Source organism: Ruditapes philippinarum, unplaced genomic scaffold (assembly GCF_026571515.1).
Source record: "Ruditapes philippinarum isolate M1 unplaced genomic scaffold, ASM2657151v2 ctg3034_1_1_1_1, whole genome shotgun sequence".
Classification (NCBI taxonomy): Eukaryota; Metazoa; Mollusca; class Bivalvia; order Venerida; family Veneridae; genus Ruditapes; species Ruditapes philippinarum.
In genome coordinates this window covers 15,327-33,893 of record NW_026853259.1, presented here as the reverse complement: position 1 = coordinate 33,893, position 18,567 = coordinate 15,327, and the positions used below count along the sequence as shown (strand labels likewise).

Sequence of the window (18,567 nt, the reverse complement as noted above, 5' to 3'; positions counted from 1 at the left end):
TGGACCTCAGTGGAGTTCCTTTAAACTTAAGTGTGTTAATGAAAATTTAATGGTTGTCATGACAATCTGTATACGGTAAAGGCCTTTACAACTGGTTTGACTGTACTGTAATCTATAATGATGAATTTTTCCATATGTTTACAATTCTATCTAAATTTTGGTTATTTGAGCAATTTTGTTTAGAGCTTTAATAGCTCCATGCCATCTGACAGTATTTCATACTGTTAGCTGTACAGCCAGTGTTATACAGAATTTATTTTAGTTTGATTGTGTAGGAAGCTATAAGCTTATAGACACACTTTCGAATCTGTCCCTGGTAACCAACCAGTACTGAGCAATGAGTGTAAAGTTTTATTGATCAAGGAAACAACAACTTGCCCCTGACCTTGGTTTGAACCCATGTGGTTAGCGATCATTAGATTACTAGTCTGATGCATTAACCACTCTGCCATGTCACCACTTAAATGAAATTTGTGATGTGTTTGTAGTGAAGAAAAAATCAAATCGGAGAAATTTAATGAGTCTGTTATAATATAGTATTACATTGTAACGCAGTTTCAGTGTTACTGATAGTTTGGTTGTGGAGGTATTAGGCATTTTATATGCTACTTTTGTTAGTGATGATTTGGCTCTTGAGGTAACATGTTTTACATTGTTGGAAAGAAATTTATTTGTATATCACCAATTGAGTTCTATTTTTATTTTTTACAGATACCAGAAACAGTGGTTATCAGTCATCAACGCTGTCCCCTGATTGGTCCAATATGGGCATGGAAGGAAGCAATTATATGGAGATGTTCGACTCTACCAATGGACCATTTAAGCATAAAAACCCCGGCCAATTTCTTAGTCCAAATACTGTAATTACCCAGCAAGGCTGCAAGAGGAACACCTGTAATATATGTGGCAAGTCATTTACGAAAGAATGGGGTTTAACTTTACATATGAGAATTCATACTGGAGAGAAACCTTACGAGTGTCCGATATGTAAGAAACGGTTTACACAGAGTAATAATATGAAGTCTCATCTGGTAGTTCACCAAGACCAATCTTTGCTGGGATAGAACTCGTACTTGATACTAATTCTTACAAGTTATGTGACAGTTTGAGTAAAAACAAAGTTAATAAAAAAAAAAGAGCCAAAAACAGTTGATATAGAAGTTGATGTTTTTCAAGTTTAATAAACCTGAAACTTTTATTCCTGTTGCATAAAATTCATGTTGAATTTTGTTGGTTCATAATAGAGCTCTACAGAATTTATTCATGCACAAATATTGGCCTGTTTGAATTTAGTGATGTGTTTTGAAGGTCATCAGTTGCCTGTAATATTGTCCTGATAAAAAGTAAGAGAAAAAAACAACAGAAATAGTTGCTATAGTGAAGAATTAATGTATATATTTTTAGCACAACTTGGACTTAATTAAATAAATATGAATGAAACAAAGCTTGTTTTACAGTGTGATTTTTCTTTATATTTTAAAATAAAATATCTAATCTACCGTAAAACCCCGATTAAATGCCCCCACTCTAATTAACGCCCCCACCCTGAAATTTCTCTTTAATTTGAAATAAAGACAATCATCGACTTAATAAATGTGAAAGAAAGAGGATTGTTTTACTGCTGAAGTTTATTTTTCAATGTTATGTAACCTACATTGTTCTTAGTTACCTGCATTGTATAATTATTTTTGTCTACAGTTTGGAGTTTTCTCATAGTGTGAACATAACCTTTAAATTGCCTTGATTGTCAAGGTCAAAATATTTAATTTTCTTTCTCTTTCTGTCTTAACTTTGTTATCTGTTTATGGATTTGCTTCATAGTTTGACCTTTGACCTTAAAATCACGGTAAGATTATTTGATATTGCTTGTAGTTATTATTTCATTTATTACATATCTGATTCATACTTGGACAAAACAACACATATAACACAACTGACATCTTGAAAAGTTCAAATATGACCTTGACTTTTAAGTGACCTTGACTTTCAAGGTCAAATTTTTGAATTGTTCTTGAATTGTCATAACTGTGTTGTTTATTTACAGATTTGATTAATGTTTGGAAAAAACAGCGTATGTGACATTGACATAAAATACATGTTCAATTATTCATGTTTGACCTTTAAATGACCTTTTAAAAACCTTTGATTGTCAAGGTCAAGTTATTGAATTTTGCTTAAATTGTTTTAAATGGACAAATTTGATTCATGCTTGGACAAAGCATCAATAATGACGATATGGCCCCATTGAATAATTCAAGTAACACCTTGATTATGTGAACGACCTTGACCATCAAGGTCAATATGAAAATCAGATATGATAATATATAAAAGAAAATGTCTTTGAAAACCTTTTATCACAATGTTCTCCCTCCAATGTTACCTACCTTTGGAAATACATGTAGTAAAAATGCATTTGTAGTTCCCATTTATGGTGGCTGTCATTAAGATATACATGTATTTATGTAGACAGTTCCACAAAAGTTTACAAAATTTACAGAATAGGTGTAACTGTTTACTCAGATATATCTACATGGAACAGGTAAGTTTAAATTCTAGGCAAAAAAATATGTCAACTTACAATAAAAATAAGTTTTGCTTGATGATATTAATTTGCCTTGTCAAATACACATCATAATTGTGACCTTATGAAGGGAATTAAAAACAGTAAATATCTTTTTAGGGTAGCCAAGTAGACTCTTAAGTGAGGTAAAAACAGTTCAGATACCAAACGTATTAATGTTTTACCTATTTATATATCTTGGTAATTGGTATCATGCCATAATAGTTTTCATTTCAGAAATCTTATTCTTCTTAAAATCTAAATCCATAGTTTTAGTTGTGGAGAAGTTATATGGTGGTTTTTGTATTGATTTATGTTGATTATGTTACATTTATAGAACATTTATGTTTCATGTTTTACAGAGTCTTTGTAGTATTTTAGGTAAATTTGTCGTTAAAACGTGACAGTCACATCTCTAAAATTTTGTTCCTTGTTGTGAATAGGATTATCTTCTTTTAGGTGTTTTGTAACCAGTATTTAACATTATAAGGATATTATTTTATTTTTCAGCGGGGATATACATCGATGATGCGTCTAGGTGTAATGAGATGGACTTTCCAATATCCAGTGATTCCTACAAACAGAATAAACATCTAAAAGCTTATGTATGTTCTGTATGTGGTCGTGCGTGCAAATGGCCGTCGGATTTAGAGAAACACTTGAGAATACATACCGGACATCGACCATATTCGTGTGATATTTGTGGCAAGACGTTCGTACAAAAAAGTCACCTGAAACCCCATGCTGCTACACATATAAGACGAGGGGATATGCCATTTTAGGACGTGTGTGTATATAAAACAAGGGGATATGCCATTTTAGGACGTGTGTGTATATAAGACAAGGGAACATGCCATTTTAGGACGTGTGTGTATATAAGACGAGAGGATATGCCATTTTAGGACGGTGTGTATATAAGACGAGGGGATATGCCATTTTAGGACGTGTGTGTATATAAGACGACGGGAATATGCCATTTTAGGACGTGTGTGTATATAAGACGAGGGGATATGCCATTTTAGGACGGTGTGTATATAAGACAAGGGAACATGCCATTTTAGGACGTGTGTGTATATAAGACGAGAGGATATGCCATTTTAGGACGGTGTGTATATAAGACGAGAGGATATGCCATTTTAGGACGGTGTGTATATATAAGACGAGGGGATATGCCATTTTAGGACAGGTGTGTATATAAGACGACGGGAATATGCCATTTTAGGACTGGTGTGTATATAAGACGAGGGGATATGCCATTTTAGGACTTGTGTGTTTATAAGATGAGGGGATATGCCATTTTAGGACGGGTGTGTATATAAGAAGAGGGGATATGCAATTTTAGGACGTGTGTGTATATAAGACGAGGGGATATGCAATTTTAGGACGTGTGTGTATATAAGAAGAGGGGATATGCCATTTTAGGACAGGTGTGTATATAAGACGAGGGGATATGCCATTTTAGGACGTGTGTGTATATAAGACGAGGGGATATGCCATTTTAGGACGTGTGTGTTTAACGACAGTACTTGTCTGCACGCTTAGCTTAATAGGGAGAGCATGTGATTCAGTTATCCCGGGGTGGCGTGTTAGATCCTCGTACAAGGCTTAATTTCTCTGTGACTATGCATGTGGGATATCAAGTCTATAGTCATTTGTGTCACGAACGGATGTAGAAATCCTGTTGGATTAGTTGCCTGTTATTTGCAGGGATTAATTACCGATTAGTTATCCAGGAAAGGTTGTTAGGCAGATTGAACCACGAATATATGACCAAAAAAGGTGTTAAAATTAGCTTTTAAACCAGAAAAAACAAGATATAGTGATTCAAGCGCTGGTTTCAGGATATAAGTTCTCTTAGGATACCAATGTTGACATTTCTAAGAACAGGACTCGCAATGTGATTTGATTTGGATTTAGCCTGATATGTTTCAGTCACAATTAAAACTTAATTCATACCGTAATTTAGGTTTATACACATAAATCTTTTGTTCATTTTCAACTTGAATTATTGCCCTTTGTGGTCACGGAACATTTCTGACATGGCTCTGTTTGGGTAGCTGATTGATTTGAAACTTTGTTGTTGTTTTTTATGCAAGAACTTAAAAAACCTTAATTAATCTGTGTAAATATATATACAATATTAAAAAAACATTCCTGAAAATTTATAGCACATCATGTCGCATTTAAATATACACATGAAGATAGACAAGGGTTTCCCTATAATGATTCATGGTAGTTGAATGTTTCACTATTATGTTATGTTATGCGTAATTAACTTTGGTGCTTATTTGTGTTTCACAATTTATAATGTAATATGATTTATTTTGGTGCATATTGTTGTAATGAAATATAACAGCCGCATCCTACAAAACCAACATAGTGCGTTAAAGCAACCAGCATGGTACCAGACCAGCCTACGCATCAAAGCAGTGTGATCAGGATCCATGCTGTTCGCTTACATACCATACCCTATTACAAGTAGAGAAACTGATAGCAAACAACATGGATTCTGATCACTGCGCATATGCGCTGGATCCATGCTGATGGCAAACAAGCTATGTCAGTTATGTCATGACGCGGCTCATGATTGATATAGTGCAATAACTTAATGTGTGTTTCAGAATTGTTCATTATGTTTTTGATAAGGTCGTTAATCTAAAGGTGGTGGTTTTTTAAATCAAGGCATTCCACTATGTAAACATTACTCCTTGTATTCATTGTCTATTATTATAATGAACTTCACAGTGTATATTGGTAAATAATAAATATGGATAAAAAAAATGGAATTTCTATGTATCTTCAAGTCCTTGAAATTAATGCTAAATAGTAAAAAACTGTAGTCTATATAAAAAACATTTTCTTAAACATTTAACTTATCGCTAATGAAATAATACACCTGGTATAATCAGGCATACTGAAATTTAAAAGGCTATTTCTTGATTTACAATCATTTATGTCCAGTTACACATCTGATGAAGACAGATTACTAATAAAAAAAAAATTGTAGCAAAACTGGGGTGCAATATTTTGTGAACTCCAAAGTAGGTTGAAAATAGAACCCAATCCCACATAACTATGTTTATGAATTCTCTGTTATAGTAAGGTATGAAATCTTTTTTCTCAACAGCCGTACTACTTATACTGAAAATTAAATTTGCATTGGTACATTGTGTGACAAATTTTAGTACCGGCTAGAGTTGTTGCCCTTGATTTGGAAATACAATATTTGTAATACTGTCAGAGCATTGTTACACGAGTTGTAGCCCCTGTTTTAGTGAAAAATCTATATTATTAGTGTTTTGTTGATTCGTGTTCATATGTAAAAGTGATATTTTGTCTATCATGGTTTTTTTTGGCATAGATGTGTGGCCCTTTAAAAATCTTACATGTTCTATTGAGCATGCATTTTAGTAAATCTAAAATAATTATTCCCCATTAGATTTAATATTCACTACCAGTACATACAGGGTTAATAATATTCCCTGACTTTACCATTTGCTACACTGCATTAGTATTACAGTAATCAATTTTCTATTCAAGAGTTATTGCCCTTGTTGTTGTGATTTTTGTTAGTTCACTGACTTAATTTTTACATTGCAGGTGGAGATGAAAGTATGGGGTACCAGACAGATTCTTGTTGGCAACGTACAATACCTGGTCAATCAAAGGACTTAAAGAACAAGACGTGCACAGTTTGTAATAAAGTGTTTAGAAATGCATCCGCAGTTGTTGTTCACATGAGAGTACATACCGGTGATAAACCATATACATGTGACGTATGTGGGAAAAAATTCGCTCAGAAAAGTAACTGGAAGACGCACCAGATCGTGCACTTGAAATTGTCATCTGTCTGATTGATTGATTGATTGGTTGATTGATTAATTGATTGATTGATTGATAGACTTAACAGAAGGAGTTTTTGGTGTAGTTAATTGATGGTGAGGCTCAAACGTGCCAGCTTTTTGGATTTGAATCTTGGGTTGCTGCAGATTTTTTTATTTTGTGTTAGATGTTTGGAAACATTTTTAATTTGCTTTGTTTACACATTCATGAACTTAGATTGGATAATTGGAAAGAAATTAAGTCACCTTTGATCAGTTGTGGACATGCACTGTTGTTAAGTGTGTTATGTTTTTTTCCAACCATTTTCAACCATTTCCTGGTTGATCTTTTGCTTTAATACCCATCATGAATTAAATTTACTGGCAGGTAAAAAAATACTGAAACTTAAAAAGGATTTTGTTGCGAAATATTTAACTTGTTGATGGTTTACTGAACAAAATCTGTGCATTTTTTCACAATAAATGGAGACCAACTATACTTCAAGAAAAAGAAACAATTTTACTTTTTAGTCTATTATGGTATTGTTTTTTTTTTGCTTCTAATGTTATAGGCTATTTCTTGCATTATAATAATCTGTTCTATTATTCATGTTGAAGATTATTTGAAGTATATTTACAATCATGTATATATATTGGTATTAATAAAAAAAGAAATTCATTGTCTTTGAAAGTAACAGATTTAAAATAATAAAATGTTTATGAATTTTATACTTTGTTTTAAGCATAACATGATCTGACACCTCACATGTTTTCAGCTTAACATGATCTGACCTCACACATGTTTTAAGCATAACATGATCTGACACATGTCACATGTTTTAAGCATAACATGATCTGACATCTTACATGTTTTAAGCATAACATGATCTGACATCTCATATGTTTTAAGCATAACATGATCTGACATCTCATGTTTTAAGCATAACATGATCTGACATCTCATGTTTTAAGCATAACATGATCTGACATCACACATGTTTTAAGCATAACATGATCTGACATCTCATATGTTTTAAGCATAACATGATCTGACATCTCATATGTTTTAAGCATAACATGATCTGACATCTCATAGGTTTTAAGCATAACATGATCTGACATCTCGTATGTTTTAAGCATAACATGGTCGGACATCTCACATGTTTTAAGCATAACATGAGCTGACATCTCACATATTATCACATAATTATGCAAATTGATAAATCACATTACATTTCACAAATTATATCAAATTCATTTAACTTAATCCATTAACCCATTAAGTGCTAGATTTCTGTGAAAGACAGACAGACGAATTACTATCCTTTGTAATTGTAAGGTGTTACAGAGCTTTCCTAAATGATTGCTATGTGTTTAAGAACTATCCCTTGTAAATGTTAGCTGTTTTACAACTATCTGTATCATTAATTTTAATAATTTATGTTTGTTTGGAACTATCCCTAATAATGGTACGGTGTTTGGAACTATCCCTAATAAGTGTAGGGTGTTTTAGAACTATCCTTTCGTAATGTTAGAAATATTTGTTCTTACTGTATAGATAAGATGTGCATGGTGGCCTGACTTTGTCCTGATGACACAGGCTAGATATATCAACTTTTAACATGATTTTGATGAAATGAGTTTTGTATAATAATAAAGTTTTTAAAAGTTTAAATGTATCATATAGTACAATATATATTATTTTCCAAATACCTCAATATATATTATTTTCGACATAGCTCAATATATATAATGAGAGAGAAAAAAGACTTTTAAAGAAAGAGAAAACAGTATTATGACAATGTGATGAACATATTTTCAACTGAAAAATATACATGTACATACATACCCAGTTTTGTTCAGTATGTGATTATTTTAACCCTTTTACCTGCTAAAATACCTAAAATAGACTTGTCCTTATTTTAATCTGAACTCAACCAATCATAAAAGGAAAACTGAATAGCAAAATTTAATAGTGCAGACCATGGATCTCGGTCTGCTCATGTGGCTAGGGTAGAATCTGTAGTCGCCCGTAAGCTAAGAATCAAATGTTCAGTCATTGTATTGTTTAAGTGTTCCAATGTATAAATTGTTTACTATTTTTATTTTGTTTTAAAATTTTTAAACATTTGAATTTTTCTATTACATATATATATTAATAACCTGTTTGAATATTTCAACGTCTATAATTTATAATAATGACATTTATTTAAATATTACAGATGCAGAATTAGAAGATCAGAGAAGCAAGGCAAAAGTTTGTCGTATATGTGGGAAGTACTTCGCAAAGCCGTCTGGATTAGCGATGCATCTGCGTGTACACACGGGGGACAAGCCATTTGAATGTTCAATGTGTGGAAAAAGATTTAACCAGAAAGGAAATTTGAAAGCTCATCAAGTTACTCACCTGAAGATTCAGCTCTGATGCATACGGCAAAGAAGATACAGCTCTGATGCATACTACAAAATCATTATTAATTCGTGGAGAACTAATTAATATTGGTGGTTTTTGTGGATAGGTCAATTCACAAAATTTAAGATCAAACGAAGTTTCATTTTGTCTGCTGTGAGATTATTTTGCATCACATTATTTACATTTTACCTTTTGGGAAAAAATCACAACAATAAAAACCCACAAAAATGTTCTTTGTGACGAAACCACGAAATTTCATGCCCACGAAATTAAGTGAATTCACAGTATAATCTATGGGGATATAGAAAAACATCTGTAATGAAAAAAATATTCTGTTTGAAATTCAGTATAGATATACTCCAGAACTTTGCAACTTTGTGGGTTTTTCCCATCTATTCCACAGCTTGGGTTTTTCTGGTCAGCTCGGCTTGAATGAAAAAAAAAGTTTTTACAGAATGACAGAATGTGATAAATGCATAGATAATAAGCGCAGTAAGCATTGTGATGTCATGACTGAGATTCCGCTAACATCCTTCTATTATAATGAATATTCTGTGCAAAAAAAACTAAAGAACCTATTCCAGAAGCTATTTTTAGAAACACTGTAAATATCATCATAATTATAAAAAGAGGAAGAAACTGCATTCATATAGGTTGTGAAATTTATAATGTTCATGATAAAATTATAACTATTTGTTACACATTGATTACAATAACATAGTTCGAATTTGATTATTTGTATGTGAATTGTTTAATTATTTGTATCTATCTCCTTAAACTCATGTAGTTTGTTGATTGAAAGTATGTGTTGCTAGACTGACATAATGTGTATAGATAAACTGCTGTTCATTTTGATTGGATAAAGAAGTTCAGTTGGAATTTTTACACTTACCTGTTAGTTAAATGTTTAAGTCACTGATTACTGTCTTGGATGGGAATTAAACCAAAATAAAGTATCAAATTCTCCATTCTAATTGGCTGGCAGTCATTGTTAAGGAATCTTTTAAAGTTCATTCCGTTGGGTAAAAAGGCAAGATTTTAGCATTTTGTCATTCAAGCACCTCGTCCGGTATGTACCGGAATACAGTATTTAATGTGGTGCTCCAATCCTTTTTTCAGTCTCACACTTTTACAAATATTGCATGATGCATGAGTGAAAAGAAAGGAGTGGATAGTATTGGGAGTCTGTAAAATAATTTCTGAAATAAAAAGAGAGACAGTTTCTGAAGGAGGGCAATCTCTTAAAATGATTTCAAGTTTTATGTTGGATAATAAACATTATATAATCTTGTATAGAAACTGTTAGCGTATTCTTTCATCCTGTAATAAGTAATTGAAATTGAAACAAAAAATATAATGAAAAAATAAAATTGTAATAAAATTCTTGCCAATAAAATATTTTTATCATAAATTTTGCCTGTTTGTTATATTAGAATTGTGACCATATTTAAGTGTATTGGTAATAAGTAACATTCTATTTGACTTTTAAGGATTGCTAATTTGTTACTTATTGTCACAAAGTAAACCATTTCGTAAATGCTCAGAAGTGCTTTAAGTACTTTGATTTTTATATAATGCGTAAATGCTCAGAAGTCAGTGAGTTACTAAGTTACTATACTGAATAAGTGTTTCATTGATTGCTTGAAATTGTCTTTAAGTTAAAATTTGCCATATTTTTAGAATAATACCTGCAGATTGTTCGATATTTAAAATGAATATTTGTACTTTTTTTTCAGCGGTGATGATTAACCCAGACATACAAGACACGGCTCAGAACCTGCCTACAGTTACAGACTATGTAGGGGAGAGAAGTCAAGCATCAAAGGTACCACACAAGATGGAGGGCAAGACTTGTAACGTATGCGGGAAAATGTTCGCAACGAGAGGAGCGTTAGAGATGCATGTTCGGATACATACCGGGGATAAACCGTTCGAGTGTAACGTCTGTCATAAACGATTTAACCAGAAAGGAAACTTAAAGGCCCACCAAATGGTTCACCTTAATATGAGACTGGTTTAGTTATTCAATTATTATTTAGTTAGAGACTGGTTTAGTTATTCAAATATTGTTTAGTTAGAGACTGGTTTAGTTATTCAATCATTATTTCGTTAAATTAATGTGACAGTTGCCTTTAAGTATATTTAGTTTAATTAGTGAGTTTGGAAGAGGGCTTTATTGAAATTATTCTTTTACTAGTGATAATAGCTGCAAGTGTACATAAATAATCTGGAAACAAAGTGATCCCTCTGAAGCATTAATCACAACAAAATTACAAGAGAATTGCAGACTCTGTTTGATTGAGTATGTACATAAGTTGATTATTAATTTGGCATGTGCCATTAAATATTGTAAGATTGGAGTAACATCTTAATTACATTCTTTAAACAGAACAGTACATTATCAATAGATGTAAAATTATATTTTGCTGCGTGGCGAAAAATATGTGGAAATCTTGATAAAAGAATATATAAAAATAGAAAGTATTTGTAACCCTATAACAAGTAGAGAAACTGATAGCAAACAACATGGATCCTTATCAGACTGCGTGGATGCACAGACTGGTCTGGATCCATGCTGGTCGCAAACACATTACGTTGGTTTTTGTAATGCCGCGGCTCATTAATGGTTTACACAGGGTCATAATAATTTATACTGTTGGCAATTCATAATAATGCTTGAAGACTTCATTTTCAATTGTTCATAGAGCAAGATTTAGTGTAATTAGATGGTTTACACGCTTCATTTAAATATTTTGGCATGTTTTTAAATTCAATGACATTTTTCAAAATGATTAAGCTATTTGATTATTACCGGTTACACCGTAAAATCCCGATTTAACGCCCCCACCCTAATTAACACCCCACACCAACTTTTGAAAACCTTGTGTATAATTTAATTAAAGAAAATAAAGAAACTCTCTTAGAAAAAAATGTTACGCCCCCGGGGGCGTTAAATCGGGATTTTACGGTATTTGTTAATGTGTTTAAGAAATGTTTTACTGTTGTATGAATTTGTATTTTGTAAAATTAAAATATTTACTATAATGATTAATGCATGTAAAAAGATTCATAAAGGATGTGGCTGCATACTTCAGGTATGCTAAGAAAAAAATGAAAAATCAGATGTATATCAAATGTAATTACATTACAGTAAAAACGCGCTAATGAGACCAATGACGGGACTTAACAAATCTGGTCTTAATAGCGGGTTGGTCTCATTAATGAGTTTGGCCAAACAGAAAACTAGGCAATATATTAAGGGATATCATGTACTGTACACATGTTTAATTCTGGGCTAACCTATTTCAAATGAGAAGATATAAAGCATACACTATGATTTTTTTATTTTCATTTATTTTCTTTTACTTTTTAACATTATAAAATTTTTAAACTTCTTTAGAGGTACAAAACGTATTATGAATGTCTTTAAACACAAACATATTTTTACATTATTGTTAAAAGAATGACACGACTTACTCTATTAAATCACCATTTTACTACAAAGCACACCGAACAATTAACCTTTAATTATTTTCACAGTTTTCATCGCCGATAACAACTTCAAAAACCTAATCGTTTTTGTTTAAAATTATGGAACGAAAGAGATAATGATAGCAGCAACACCTCTAAAAAACTTATTGAAGGTTTTCTGTTCAATACTTTGTTGTTTTAATCCCCCAGTTATGACATTAAAGGTGTGAAATTAAGAAATTATCGGCAATATTATTGATCATTTCCGGGTTTGATACAAAGTAACCTTTACCTCTGCCGTAAACTGGATGTCGTAATATGTCGTAAAACTAGGACAACTGTTGTTTACATCACGTGTCCAAAAGATTTCAGCAATATACACGCATGTCAATATCAAGGTGAGAAAGTGCCCGCGGTCGTATTTATGGGTTTCCAAACGTACAGAATTTACGAAATGGGACTGAATTTACTGGTCGCATTACGGAATAACGGGGTGGTCTCAAAATCGGGGTTAGCGACCATTAAAATAAAGAATAAAAAATTCGGGTCTTTAAAAAATCGTTCGTATTAGCGGGTTGGTCTCGAAAACGGGGTGGTCGTAAAGCGGGTTTTTACTGTACATGAACTGAAGAAATTTTGTTATACATTTATTTTGTAATTTAAGATTTACACACTTGTATTTGATTTAAATGAAAAGGGATATTTTAGACATAATAGCACACCTAAATTTCATATAACAGCAAATCTTGCAACTACATTATATTATTTTGTATATAAGTTGAGCAAATGATTACAGTCATTATTAAGTTATGCCCCAGCCATGATAATGGCAAAGAGGGCATATAGTGTTACTGCTGTAAGTCCACTGGGCTTATTTGTGTTAGTGTGTGCGTGTGTTCGAACACTTTGTCAGGGCAATAATTCCGTCATGCTTCAATTGGCATAACTGTGTAGCATGATGTGGCGGTGTATCATGCACAAGACTTAAAACCCTAGCTCCAAGGTTAAGGTCACACTCAGAAGTCAAAAGGTCAGCGGTAAAAAAATCTTGTCGGACTCATAAGGCATAACTCTGAGACTTTAAAATAACCTGGCATTATTGTGTTGCATGATGAGATAGTGTGCCATCTGCAAGACATAGAGCCCTATCTGCAAGGTCAAGGTCAAACTAAGAGGTCAAAGGTGAGCAGTTAGAAAATCTTGTCTGGCATATAATCATGCATTTAAGGATTTTGAAATGTGTTGATGGGACATATGAAAGGAGAAAATAAAAATTTGATGAGACAGTCTGTCATGCGCAAGGTCACACTTGGAAGACAAAGGTGAGCAGTTAAAAAATTTGGACCGGTCCATAATCAAGGAATTTTAAAGTCATTTGGCAAAAGAATTTGTGATAGTCATTGATATAGTTACATTATATAATTATGTACTATGACAATAGACACATTATATATGTAATATGACAATAGAAATTCATGTAAAAACTTACTGAACTATTATATTTCCAGTTATGCCCCTGAACAGTCTAAACTGTGAAATGTGTGCTCTGTCATTCTTATGAATATTAAAAAAGCAGTTTTCATTATCTATTATCTGCCTCTTACTAATTGCTAACATATCATCACCTTTAAGTGCAGTAAACAGGTGAAGTTCTTATAATTTTGATAGGAGTTAACCTGAGATATTTCACAAATATAGTGCGGGCATCTAAGTCTTTTTGACACATTATTATGTTTTTTTGTTCTAATTTGTTAAAAAGCTGTTATATGTTCTGTAGCGTTGTAATGATAGGATGAATTTTATAATTGTCAGGCATTCTTAGGGTGTTTGACATGATGGAATAAGAGATTAATACACGGCAGAGTAGGGCTGGAAGGTGATAATTGGCCCGCAAAATGAATAATGGCCCCGATGGCTTCAACCCGAGGGCATTCTTCATTTCAGGGCAGATTATCACCTTCCGGCCCTCCTCTGCCGTGTATTAATGTCTTTAATACACTTGGTAGATCTCATTGTAGCATTTAAAACAAATACTTTGAAGTTCTTGCGTTGGAATTCTTGTCTACACTTCTACTGTTCTGGACAGAGATGTTTACTGTTTGTATGTTCAAAGCAGTAGAATCTAGAAGCAAGTTTTATTTTCATTTTTTCGGAATGAATATGTTGTATTATTTCTTCAAATTTTAATAGTAACAAAAATGTGTTTGTACGAATTACGCTTAAGCTCTCGTAATAAAATAAAGCCATTCATGCTGATAACCTACTTTCACTTTAACAGTTAACTGTTTGATGACGTAAAATATGACGTCATTGTTTCAGTTTGTGCACGTGCATATGTTCTGCGGGCTGATATTTAGTTCTCGGCCCCGGGACGCAAACTCATAATAGGTCACGTGACACTCATAATCAGTTGAAATCAGTAGGCAATTTTGTTACTATATAATTATAGTAACAAATGTATTAATTGGAAATATTTTATAGCATTTTGTATATATACATGTATCTCAAATAAAATTCTTTCAGATGGATATAACCTTGTTCTGTTTTGATATAACTTTGTTCTGTTATGATAGACTGACCCAAATGATTAGGTAAAAGTTTTAAAATTAAACTGATTTCTGTTGATAAAGTGCATGCCTAATAAATGTAGATTTAGAATGTCACCCTCAGCTTTATCAGGTACAGTTTTCTCAAAATTGTGAACTTAAACCAGTCCTGCTTTTTTACTTCCCAAATTAGCAATTTTAGGGATAATTTTTCCCAAAGTCAAGTGGCTTAGGCCTCTTCCCAGTTAAGTGAGAAAAAATCACTGCTACATGGAATTCTCTGTATAGCTATGACATGTTGGCATAATTGACACTAGCTAAACACGATATATGTAATATTTGATCAATCAAACATAGCCAGAACAAAATTAAAAGAATTTCAGTGAAATTACTCAAAGTAGTCTAGTCAGAAGCTATATTAAAATTTTCTACATCTGTACATTCCAGGTACGTTCCCACAGACACCTCAACAAGGCAGGAATTTTCTTCATGTACTTCCAGAAAATATAAGGAGTAATCCGAGTACTAAAATGAAAGTACATGTATGTACAATTTGTAGTAAGGCATTTGAAAGTGTTTGTTCACTTAATATACATATGAGGATCCATACTGGAGAGACACCATATAGATGTGATATATGTGGCAGGAAGTTCAACCAGAAAAGTAGCTGGAAGAGACATGCAATTGTACATTTGACTGATATGTCATTAAATAAATAGGTGTTAAGGTGCATTTGACTGATATATCAAAACAATTGTGTTAAAGTTTATTTGGCTGATAAGTCAAAACATGTGTTAAGGTGCATTTGGCTGATATGTCAAAATAAGTATTTAGGTGCATTTGACTGATATGTCATTAAATAAATAGGTGTTAAGGTGCATTTGGCTGATATGTCAAAATAAGTATTTAGGTGCATTTGGCTAATAAGTCATTAAATAAATAGGTGTTAAGGTGCATTTGGCTGATAAGTCAAAATATTTTTTAAGGTGCATTTGGCTGATAAGTCAAAATAAGTGTTAGATGCATTTGGCTGATAAGTCAAAATATTTGTTAAATGCATTTGGCTGATAAGTCAAAATAAGTGTTAAATGCATTTGGCTGATAAGTCAAAATAATTGTTCAGGTACATTTGGCTGATAAGTCAAAATAAGTGTTTAAGTGCATTTGGCTGATAAGCCAACTAATTGTTAAGGTGAATTAGGATGATAGGTCAAAATTAATGTATTTGGCTGATAAGTCAAAATAAGTGTTAGGTGTATATGGCTGATATTAGTCAAAATAAGTGTTAAGGTGCATTTGGCTAATAAGTCAAAATAAGTGTTAAGGTGCATTTGGCTGATAAGTATTAGATGCATTTGGCTGATAATTCAAAATAAGTGTTAAGGTGCATTTGGCTGATAAGTCGAAATAAGTGTTTAAGTGCATTTAGCTGATAAGTCAAAATAAGTGTTTGATGTATTTTGCTAATAAGTCAAAATAAGTGTTAAGCTGCATCTTGCTAATAAGTCAAAATAATTGCAAAGGTGCATTTGGCTGATAAGTCAAAATAATTGCTAAGGTGCATTTGGCTGATAAGTCAAAATAAGTGTTAGATGCATTTGGCTGATAAGTCAAAATATTTGTTAAATGCATTTGGCTGATAAGTCAAAATAAGTGTTAAATGCATTTGGCTGATAAGTCAAAATAATTGTTCATGTAAATTTGGCTGATAAGTCAAAATAAGTGTTTAAGTGCATTTGGCTGATAAGCCATCTAATTGTAAAGGTGAATTAGGATGATAGGTTAAAATTAGTGTTTAATGTATTTGGCTGATAAGTCAAAATAAGTGTTAGGTGTATTTGGCTGATATTAGTCAAAATAAGTGTTAAGGTGCATTTGGCTAATAAGTCAAAATAAGTGGTAAGGTGCTTTTGGCTGATATGTCAAAATAAGTGTTAAGATGCATTTGGCTGATAAGTATTAGATGCATTTGGCTGATAATTCAAAATAAGTGTTAAGGTGCATTTGGCTGATAAGTCGAAATAAGTGTTTAAGTGCATTTAGCTGATAAGTCAAAATAAGTGTTTGATGTATTTTGCTAATAAGTCAAAATAAGTGTTAAGCTGCATTTGGCTAATAAGTCAAAATAATTGCTAAGGTGCATTTGGCTGATAAGTCAAAATAATTGCTAAGGTGCATTTGGCTGATAAGTCAAAATAAGTGTTAGATTTATCCTTTTAATAGTAGTACTTAGGTAAAAAATGAAAGTTATGACCTTGAATTTGACCCTTTAAGTAGTAGTAAGGTAAAAAATGAAAGTTATGACCTTGAATTTGACCCTTATAATAGTACATGTAGTAAGGTAAAAAATAAAAGTTATGACCTTGAATTTGATCCTTTTAATAGTAGTAATGTAAAAAAAAATGAAAGTTATGACCTTGAATTTGACCTTTTATGGTAAGGTAAAAAAATGAAAGTTATCACTTGTTGATATGTCAACATTAAGATAAGTTATATGTTGAGAATAAGTAATTGGTATAGGTAAATTAAAGCTGCACGCCTCAAGATGAGCCAAAAAAGTATAATTTTACATGTGCCGTTTCAGACTGATTTTGCAGTATTTTATCACCATATTTCAAATGCGTTACTAATGCAGTAAGGGCTGTTTTTGCATATGTTGACCACTTTTTGGAAATTTTCTTGAATCATACCCTTGCAGAAATATATACTGGCATTTAAAAAGTCCCAGTATTTCCCAGTTATTATCCTAGAAAATTCCAGAATGTTAAAACCAGTCTTGGCTATTCTAGTATGGCCTAGGAAATACCAGTTACTGAGAACTAGGCATTTCTAATAATTTTTAAACAACTCATCAATTTCTAAGTTATACTAGGAATTGTAATTTATTTTCTGAGATTTCTAAGACTTAAGATTTTGCAAAATTCCTAGTCTTTAGGAATTACTTAGAATTTATCTTGTAGAACAAAATCCTTAACATCTGTGCTAAATTCCTTGAATCTTACAAAAATTCCTAAAGACTAGGAATTCTCTTTGTTGAAAGTAAACATGCAAGTAAATAAAGAAGGAAGACAATAAAATTGAAAATAAAAATGTTTTCTTTCTTTTTTTTATATAAAACAACATACTGACCTAGATCTATTTAATAATATTTTTCTAGGATTACTATTATTATTATCATTTAATTGAAATTTAATAATCAATTGACCTTAATTTATGACAATTTTATCATAGGCCATTTAATTAATAGATAGTAGGAATATATAATCCAAAAAGAAATAACAAATGTACAGGCAATCCAAGTAAATCAAAGACGTATTATAAACCTTAAAAAAAAACAATCAATAATTGACATCTGAAGTATGTAATTTTTATCAGTTGTGTAGAGCTATTTTTAGCGCTGTCAAATTGCATCCACTGATGTCATGCTTCAGTGCACAGGCTGTGTGTATAAACCACTTTATACACGGCTTACACTGCCAGGAGTGTGATTTGAACATATGTAGATCTAATTAGGGGTGGATTTAAGGTGATTATTATTGCATAGTTGAAAATCCCATGTGGCAAATTGACTCTTGTGCAGATTTTTTCACGTGTCAAATTTGTGCATTTTCAAGTTTTTACGAGTCAAAACCTGAATCCCCGCATCAAATTAAAGTAGGCCTATAATTTATGTGGCAGGTCATATTTATGCTGACGGAAATTAACGATGATAACTTAACCAGCGAATCTTTACGTTTATACTCGAGCAATATCCGT

General features: G+C 32.1%; 1 protein-coding gene across 1 annotated transcript in view; it reads left to right on the top strand.

Annotated features, from left to right (window-relative positions):
- LOC132736315 (zinc finger protein 84-like) overlaps positions 1-10,830 on the top strand; it is a 73,527-nt gene extending 62,697 nt beyond the window's left edge. The window contains exons 6-11 of the mRNA XM_060723426.1: positions 712-987; positions 2,045-2,071; positions 3,071-3,340; positions 6,161-6,364; positions 8,604-8,726; positions 10,531-10,830. Coding sequence (XP_060579409.1) covers positions 712-987; positions 2,045-2,071; positions 3,071-3,340; positions 6,161-6,364; positions 8,604-8,726; positions 10,531-10,814 — 1,184 coding nt within the window. The 3' untranslated portion in view covers positions 10,815-10,830. The remainder of the gene's footprint in view (positions 1-711; positions 988-2,044; positions 2,072-3,070; positions 3,341-6,160; positions 6,365-8,603; positions 8,727-10,530) is intronic.
- Positions 10,831-18,567: the final 7,737 nt, after the last annotated feature.